The sequence below is a fragment of the Cyanistes caeruleus genome, chromosome 39 (assembly GCF_971803275.1).
Source record: "Cyanistes caeruleus chromosome 39, bCyaCae1.hap1.1, whole genome shotgun sequence".
Classification (NCBI taxonomy): domain Eukaryota; kingdom Metazoa; phylum Chordata; class Aves; order Passeriformes; family Paridae; genus Cyanistes; species Cyanistes caeruleus.
This window is the reverse complement of record NC_141740.1, coordinates 114300-123586: the sequence shown is the minus strand read 5'-3', so window position 1 is coordinate 123586 and position 9287 is coordinate 114300. Positions and strand designations below refer to the sequence as shown.

General features: G+C 51.3%; 1 protein-coding gene across 1 annotated transcript in view; it reads right to left on the bottom strand.

Moving 5' to 3' along the window:
• Positions 1-9287, bottom strand: part of LOC111943375 (ataxin-2-like protein) — a 33519-nt gene that overhangs the window by 1581 nt on the left and 22651 nt on the right. Inside the window, exons 8-13 of the mRNA XM_086872126.1 lie at positions 5314-5562; positions 3902-4038; positions 2639-2851; positions 2502-2542; positions 660-830; positions 466-544 (exon numbers count right to left, since the gene is read on the bottom strand). Coding sequence (XP_086728252.1) covers positions 466-544; positions 660-830; positions 2502-2542; positions 2639-2851; positions 3902-4038; positions 5314-5562 — 890 coding nt within the window. The remainder of the gene's footprint in view (positions 1-465; positions 545-659; positions 831-2501; positions 2543-2638; positions 2852-3901; positions 4039-5313; positions 5563-9287) is intronic.

Genomic DNA, 9287 nt, shown 5'->3' with positions numbered 1-9287 from the left:
TGAACTCCTCTCCCGGCTCCTCCCCCACCCTTTGGCCGCACCCCCAGCCCTTTAACCCCTCCCCCACCCCCTCTTTCCCCACCCCCTTGGCCCCTCCCCCACCCCTTAGCCCCTCCCCCCGCCCTTTTAACCCCTCCCCCTTTGGCTCCAGCCCCTCCCCCACTCCCTCAACCCCTCCCCCATCCCCCCAAGCCCCTCCCCCACCCCCTCAGCCCCTCCCCCCACCTTTTTAACCCCTCCCCCTTTGGCTCCAGCCCCTCCCCCACCCCTTTAAAACCCCTCCCCCACTCCCTCAGCCCCTCCCCATCCCCTCAGCCCCTCCCCCACTCCCTCAACCCCTCCCCCATCCCCCCAAGCCCCTCCCCCACCCCCTCAGCCCCTCCCCCTTGGGCTCCACCCTTACCCTCAACCCCTCCCCCACTCCTAGCCCCGCCCCCAGCCCCTCCCCCACCCCCCCAGCCCCGCCCCTCCCCCACCCCTCACCAGGGGTCTCCCGGGGCTGAACTCCTTGGCGTGGGGGTTCAGCGTCGAGCGCTTCACCTGCCTGGGGGGGGGGGTGGGGGAGGGGCGGGGGGGCGGGGTCAGCACCTCCAGAGACCCCTCCCCCCACCCCACAGACCCCGAGCCCCTCCCCCCTCCCCTCCCCCCCCCGAACTCACTCGGAGATCGGCGCCTCCTCCTTCCCCTCCCCCACCCCCGGGGGGCTCCCCGGGGGGGTCGCGGAGGCCCCGCCCCCTCCCCCTCCCCCCTCCCGGCCCCTCCCCCAGCGCGGGCGCCGGTTTGGGGTGGGGGAGGGGCGGGGCCGGGGGGGCGGCGGCGGCGGGCGGGAGCTGTGGGGGGAGGGGCGGTCAGAGAAGGGGGGGGGAGGGGGGGATGAGGAGGAAGTGACCCCCCCCCCCCAAAAAAGAGGCGAAATTGACCCAAAATGACCCAAAATTGACCAAAATGAACCAAAATTAACCCAAAATGACCCAAAATTTACCCAAAGTGACCCAAAATGGCCCAAAATGACCCCAAAGAGATCCAAAATGAACCCAAAATGACCCAAAATGACCCAAATTGACCCAAAATTGCCCCAAAATGACCCAAAATTGAACCAAAGTGACCAAAAATTGACTCAAAAATGACCCAAAATGTCCCAAAATTGACTCAAAATAACCCAGAATTACCGAAAATTGACCCAAAGTGACCAAAAATCGACCACAAAATGACCCAAAATGACCCCAAATGACCCAGAATTGACCCAAAATGACCCAAAAGGATCCAAAATTGCCCCAAAATGACCCAAAATGTCCCAAAATTGACCCAAAATGACCCAAAATTGCCCCAAAATGACCCAAAATTGACCCAAAATCGCCCCAAATTGATGCAGAATGAGCCAAAATTGACCCAAAATGACCCAAAATGACCCCAAAATCACCAAAAAACCCAAAATGACCCCAAATGATCCCAAAATGACCCAAAATGACCCAAAAATGACCCCAAAATGACCCAGAATTGACCCAAAATGACCCAAAATCACCAAAAGACCCAAAATGACCCCAAATGATCCCAAAATGACCCAAAATTGACCCAAAGTGTCCCAAAATTGACCCCAAAATGACCCAAATTGATCCAGAATGACCCAAAATTGACTCAAAATAACCCAAAATGACCCAAAATGACCCAAAATTGACCCCAAAATGGCCCAAAGTGACCCGGAATTACCCCAAAATGACCCAAAATGACCCAAAATCACCAAAAGACCCAAAATGATCCCAAATTACCCCGAAATGACCCAAAATCGCCCCAAAATTGACCCCAACGAGCCCAAACCGCCCCTCCCCCACCCACCTTCACCCCCTCCCCCACTCCCCAGCCCCTCCCCCACCCAGTTTTACCCCTCCCCCACCCCAAAACCCCCTCCCCCACCCCTCACAGCCCCTCCCCCACCCCCTCCAGCCCCTCCCCCACCCCCACAGCCCCTCCCCCACCCATTTTCACCCCTCCCCCACCCCCCACAGCCCCTCCCCCACCCATTTTCACCCCTCCCCCACCCCCCAAACCGCCCCTCCCCCACAACCCCTCCCCTACAGCCCCTCCCCCACCCCACAGCCCCTCCCCCACCCTCCAGAGCCCCTCCCCCACCCCTCACAGCCCCTCCCCCATCCCAAAACGCCCCTCCCCCACCTTTCCGGCCCCTCCCCCACCGCCCCTCCAGCCCCTCCCCCACCCCCCACAGCCCCTCCCCCACCCATTTTCACCCCTCCCCCACCCCAAAACCCCCTCCCCCACCCCCCACAGCCCCTCCCCCATTCCCTGCACCATAGCCCCTCCCCCCCAGCCCCTCCCCCACCCCCAAACCGCCCCTCCCCCACCCCTCACAGCCCCTCCCCCACCCATTTTCACCCCTCCCCCACCCCCCCAAACCGCCCCTCCCCCACAGTCCCATCCCCCACCCCCTCCAGCCCCTCCCCCACCCCCACAGCCCCTCCCCCACCCCCAAACCGCCCCTCCCCCACCTTTCCGGGCCCCCTCAGCTCCTCCCTGGGCCGGGCTCCTCCTGTGGGGGAGGGGCGGGCTCAGCTCCGAGTGGGGGGAGGGGCGAGCTCGCCCCTCCCCCACACCCCCCCTCCCCCACCCCCCTCCCCCCCCTCACCTTTCCGGGGGGTCTCCGCCGCGGGTGGGGGAGGGGCGGTGGGGGAGGGGCCGGGAGTTTCCTTGGGGGTGGGGGAGGGGCAGCTCGGCCCCTCCCCCGCCACTTCCGGCTGGGGGGGGGAGGGGCGGGGAGGAGGGGGAGGAGCCGCCCCTCCCCCAACGCCCCTCCCCCCACGCAGGGGACGCTGGGACTTCGGGGACATCCGGGGGGGTCCTGGAGGGGGTGGGGGGGGAGGGGCGGGGTCAGCTGACCCCCGACCCCACCCCCCGAAATTCCCCTCCCCCACCTTCGAGTTCCCCTCCCCCACCCCCATTGCCCCTCCCCCACCTCCAATTTTCCCCCCCACCCCCATTTCCCCTCCCCCACCCCCCACTGCCCCTCCCCCACCCCAAATTTCCCCTCCCCCCTTCAATTTCCCCTCCCCCACCCCCAAATTTCCCCTCCCCCACCCCCATTGCCCCTCCCCCACCCCCAAATTCCCCTCCCCCACCCCCAAATTTCCCCTCCCCCACCCCAAATTTCCCCTCCCCCCTTCAATTTCCCCTCCCCGACCCCAAATTTTTCCTCCCCCACCCCCCCAGCCCCTCCCCCACTTCAAATTTCCCCTCCCCCACCCCCCAGCCCCTCCCCCACCCCAAATTCCCCTCCCCACCCCCCCAGCCCCTCCCCCACCCCCAAATTTCCCCTCCCCCACCCCCATTTCCCCTCCCCCACCCCCAAATTTCCCCTCCCCCTTCAATTTCCCCTCCCCACCCCAAATTTCCCCTCCCCCACCCCCAAATTCCCCTCCCCCCTTCAATTTCCCCTCCCCCACCCCCAAATTTCCCCTCCCCCACTTGAAATTCCCCTCCCCCACCCCAAATTTCCCCTCCCCCACCCCCATTGCCCCTCCCCCACCCCAAATTCCCCTCCCCCCTTCAATTTCCCCTCCCCCACCCCAAATTCCCCTCCCCCACCCCCAAATTTCCCCTCCCCCACTTGAATTTCCCCTCCCCCCTTCAATTTCCCCTCCCCCAGCCCCAAATTCCCCTCCCCCACCCCCAAATTTCCCCTCCCCCACCCCATTGCCCCTCCCCCACCCCCAAATTTCCCCTCCCCCACCCTCAAATTCCCCTCCCCCACTCCCAAATTTCCCCACCCCTTTAATTTCCCCTCCCCCACCCCAAATTTCCCCTCCCCCACCCTCCCAGCCCCTCCCCCACCCCCAAATTTCCCCTCCCCCACCCCCAAATTTCCCCTCCCCCACCCCCCCCCCCCCCTCACCTCCGTTCAGGCCGGGCTCGGGGTGGGGGAGGGGCAGGGCCAGGCCACGCCCCCCCGCCCCTCCCCCACCCCGCGGGCAGCGCAGGGACCCCCCCAGGCCCCGCCCCCGCTGGGGGGGGAGGGGCGGCGGCTTCTCCCTGTGGGGGGAGGGGCGGGGAGAGGTCAGGGGGGAGGGGGAGGGGCGGGGGGGGAGGGGCGGGGATTTGGGGGGAATTTGGGGAATTTTTGGGGAATTTGGGGTCAATTTTAGGTGAATTTTGGGTGAATTTTGGGGAATTTTGGGTGAATTTTTGGGCAATTTTTGGGCAAAATTTGGGTGAATTTTGGGTGAATTTTTGGGTAAAATTTGGGGCAATTTTTGGGGAATTTTGGGTGAACTTTAGGTGAATTTTGGGTAAACTTTGGAAGAATTTTGGGTGAATTTAAACCAAATTTTGGGTAAATTTTGTGTGAATTCTGGGAGAATTTAAACCAAATTTTGGGTGAATTTTGGGTGAATTTTGTGTGAACTTTGGGTGAATTTTGGGTGAATTTTGTGTGAATTTTGGGTAAATTTTGGGTAAATTTTGGGTGAGTTTTGTGTGAATTCTGGGAGAATTATAACCAAATTTTGGGAAAATTTTGGGGAAATTTTGGGCGAATTTTGGGTAAATTTTGTGTGAACTTTGGGTGAATTTTGGGTGACTTTAAACCAAATTTTGGATAAATTTTGGGTGAATTTTGGGTAAATTTTGGGTGAATTTTGGGTGAATTTTATGTGAATTTTGGGTGAATTTAAACCAAATTTTGGGTAAATTTTGGGTGAATTTTGGGTGAATTTTGGTTAAATTTTGTGTGAATTTTGGGGGAATTTAAACCAAGTTTTGGGTAAATTTTGGGCAAATTTTGGGTAAAATTTGGGTGAATTTTGGGCGAATTTTGGGTGAATTTTGAGTAAATTTTGTGTGAACTTTGGGTGAATTTTGCGTAAATTTTGGGTGAATTTAAACCAAATTTTGGGTAAATTTTGGGTGAATTTTGGATAAATATTGTGTGAATTTTGGGCGAATTTTGGTGAATTTTGGGTAAATTTTGGGTGAATTTTATGTGAATTTTGGGTGAATTTAAACCAAATTTTGGGTGAATTTTGGGTAAATTTTGGGTGAATTCTGGCTGAATTTTGGGTGAATTTTGGGTAAATTTTGTGTGAACTTTGGGTGAATTTTGGGTGAATTTAAACCAAATTTTGGGTGAATTTTGGGTGAATTTTGGGCGACTTCAAACCAAATTTTGGGTGAATTTTGGGTGAATTTAAACCAAATTTTGGGTGAACTTTGGGTGAATTTTGGGTGAATTTTGGGACAAATTTTGGCTGAATTTCGGATAAATTTTGGACAAACCCCTCCCCATCCCCCCCCCCTCCCCTCCCCCACCTGCTGCCGCCCCCTGCCGGGCTCTCCCTCCCCGAATCCTGGGCGTGGCCTCCCGGCTGGCTGGGCGTGGCCTGGGGCTGGCCCCGCCCCCTCTGTGGCTCCTCCCCTTCCTCCTCCTCCCCTTCCTCTTCCTCCTCGAGGGCGGCTCGCAGGCGGTGGCCGGGGCTGGCCTCGATCTCGCGGGCCAGGGCGGCCGCGCGCGCCAAACGCTGCCGGAACGCCGCGCTGTCCTCGCGGGCCAGGGGGACCCTGGGGGGACACAAAAACACCCAAAATGACCCAAAAATGGAGCCAAAAAACCCAAAAATGGCAACAAAAAAAATCCCAAAAATGGACCCTAAAATGGTCCAAAAATGGAGCCAAAATGGCCCAAAAATGGAGCCAAAATGGTCCAAAAATGGATCTAAAATAACCCAAAAATGGACCCAAAATGACCCAAAAATGGAGCCAAAAACCCAAAAATGGCAACAAAAAAAATCCCAAAAATGAACCCAAAATGGTCCAAAAATGGACCCAAAATGGCCCAAAAATGGAGCCAAAAAATCCTGAAAATCAGCAAAAAAATGGCCCAAAAATGGAGCCAAAAAATCCCGAAAATCAGAAAAAAAATGGCCCAAAAATGGAGCCAGAATGACCCAAAAATGGAGCCAAAATGGCCCAAAAATGGAGCCAAAAAATCCCGAAAATCAGCAGAAAAATGGCCCAAAAATGGACCCAGAATGGCCCAAAAATGCACCCAAAATGGCCCAAAAATGGAGCCAAAAAATCCCGAAAATCAGCAAAAAAATGGCCCAAAAATGGGCCCAAAATGACCCAAAAATGGACCCAAAAATGGACCCAAAATGACCCAAAAATGGACCTAAAATAGCCCAAAAATCTAACCCAAAATGACCCAAAAATGGAGCCAAAATGACCCAAAAAACGAAGCCAAAATGGCCCAAAAATGGAGCCCAAATGGCCCAAAAATGGATCCAAAATGTCCCAGAATTGACCCAAAATGACCCAAACTCGTCCCCGGAGGCGGCGCTGCCGGAACGCCGCGCTGTCCTCGCGGGCCAGGGGGACCCTGGGGGGACACAAAAACGGGGGTTTTAGACCCAAAAATGGAGCCAAAAAATCCCGAAAATCAGCAAAAAAAATGGCCCAAAAATGGAGCTAAAATAGCCCAAAAACAGCACCAAAAAAACCCGAAAATCAGAAAAAAAATGGCCCAAAAATGGATCTAAAATAGCCCAAAAATGGACCCAAAACAGCCCAAAAAATGACCTAAAATAGCCCAAAAATGGAGCCGAAATGGCCCCAAAATGGAGCCAAAATGGCCCAAAAATGGAGCCAGAATGGCCCAAAAATGGACCCAGAATGGCACAAAAATGGACCAAAAATGGAGTCAAAAAACCCAAAAATGGCAACAAAAAAAATCCCAAAAATGGACCCAAAATGGTCCAAAAATGGAGCCAAAATGGCCCAAAAATGGACCCAAAATGGTCCAAAAATGGATCTAAAATAGCCCAAAAATCTAACCCAGAATGGCCCAAAAATGGAGCCAAAATGACCCAAAAATGGACACAAAAGGGCCCAAAAATGGACCCAAAATGGCCCAAAAACAGCACTAAAAACCTGAAAATCAGCAAAAAAATGGCCCAAAAATGGACACAGAAAATCCCAAAAATCGGCACCAAAATGACCCAAAAATGGACCCAAAATGGCCCAGAATTGAACCAAAATGGTCCAAAAATGGAGCCAAAATGGCCCAAAAATGGATCTAAAATAGCCCAAAAATCTAACCCAGAATGGCCCAAAAATGGAGCCAAAATGGCCCAAAAATGAACCCAAAAATGGACCCAAAAATAGAGCCAGAATGACACAAAAATAGAGCCCAAATGGCCCAAAAATGGAGCCAGAATGACACAAAAATGGAGCCAAAAAACCCAAAAATGGCAAGAAAAAAAATCCCAAAAATACCCAAAAATGAACCCAAAATGGTCCAAAAATGGACCCAAAATGACCCAAAAATGACCCAAAAATGACCCAAAAATGGAGCCAAAATGGCCCAAAAACGGAGCCAAAATGGCCCAAAAACGGACCCAAAATGGCCCAAAAATGGAGCCAAAATGGCTCAAAAATGACCCAAAAATGAACCCAAAAATGGAGCCAAAATGGCCCAGAATTGACCCAAAATGGCCCAGAATTGACCCAAAATGTCCCAGAATTGACCCAAAATGACCCAAACTCGTCCCCGGAGCCGGCGCTGCCGGAACGCCGCGCTGTCCTCGCGGGCCAGGGGGACCCTGGGAAAAGGGGGAAAAAGAGGGTTTTAGACCCAAAAATGGAGCCAAAATGGCCCAAAAATCTAACCCAGAATGGCCCAAAAATGGACCTAAAATAGCCCAAAAACAGCACCAAAAAAACCCGAAAATCAGAAAAAAAATGGCCCAAAAATGGAGCCAGAATGGTCCAAAAATGGAGCAAAAATGGCCCAAAAATGACCCAAAAATGGAGCCAAAATGACCCAAAAATGAACCCAAAAATGAAGCCAAAATGGCCCAAAAATGACCCAAAATGGCCCAAAAATGGAGCCAGAATGGCCCAGAAATGACCCAAAAATGGACCCAGAATGACCCAAAAATGGACCCAAAATGACCCAAAATGGCCCAAAAATGGCCCAAAAATGGAGCCAAAATGGCCTAAAAATGACCCAAAAATGAACCCAAAAATGGAGCCAAAATGGCCCAAAAACAAACCCAAAATGGCCCAAAAATGGAGCCAAAATGGTCCAAAAATCTAACCCAGAATGGCCCAAAAATGGAGCCAAAAAATCCTGAAATTCAGGAAAAAAATGGCCCAAAAATGGAGCCAAAATGGCCCAAAAATGGAGCCAAAATGGCCCAAAAATGGAGCCAAAATGGCCCAAAAATGGCAACAAAAAAAATCCCAAAAATGGACCCAGAATGGCCCAAAAACCTCCCCTAAAAAAACCCAAAATATCCCAAAAAATCCCCAAAAAATCCCAAAAAAATCCCCAAAAAAATCCCAAAAAAATCCCAAAAAAATAAAAAAAAATCCCCAAAAATCCCCCAAGAAATCCAAAAAAATTCCTAAAAATTCCAAAAAAATTCCCCCAAAAAAATCCAAAAAAATTCCCAAAAATTCCCAAAAAAATTCCCAAAAAAAATCCCCAAAAAAATCCCCAAAAAATCCTAAAAAATCCCCAAAAAATCCCCCCAAAAAATCCCAAAAATCCCCAAAAAATCCCCAAAAATTCCAAAAAAATTCCCAAAAAATTCCCCAAAAAATCCAAAAAATCCCAAAAAATCTCAAAAAATTCCCAAAAATTCCAAAAAATTCCCCAAAAAAATCCCAAAAAATCCCCCAAAAAATCAAAAAAAAATCCCAAAAAGTTCCCAAAAAATCCCAAAAAATCCCCAAAAAAATCCCCAAAAAATTCCCAAAAAAATCTCCCAAAAAATCCGAAAAAATCCCCAAAAAATCCCCCAAAAAAATCCCAAAAAATCCAAAAAAAAACCCAAAAAATCTCAAAAAAATCCCCAAAAAATCCCCAAAAAATCCCTAAAAAATCTCAAAAAAATCCCGAAAAATTCCCAAAAATTCCCAAAAAATTCCCCAAAAAATAAAAAAAATCCCAAAAAATCCCCAAAAAAATCCCCAAAAAATCCCAAAAAATTCCCCAAAAAATCCCAAAAAAAAATCCCAAAAAATCCCTAAAAAATCTCAAAAAAATCCCGAAAAATTCCCAAAAATTCCCAAAAAATTCCCAAAAAATCAAAAAAATATCCCAAAAAATCTCAAAAAAATCCCCAAAAAATCCCAAAAAAAAAACCCAAAAAAACCCCCCAAAAATCCCAAAAAAACCCCAAAAAAATCCCAAAAAACCCCCAAAAAATCAAAAAAAAACCCCCAAAAAACCCCCAAAAAACCCAAAAAAAACCCCAAAAAAATCCCCAAAAAATCCCAAA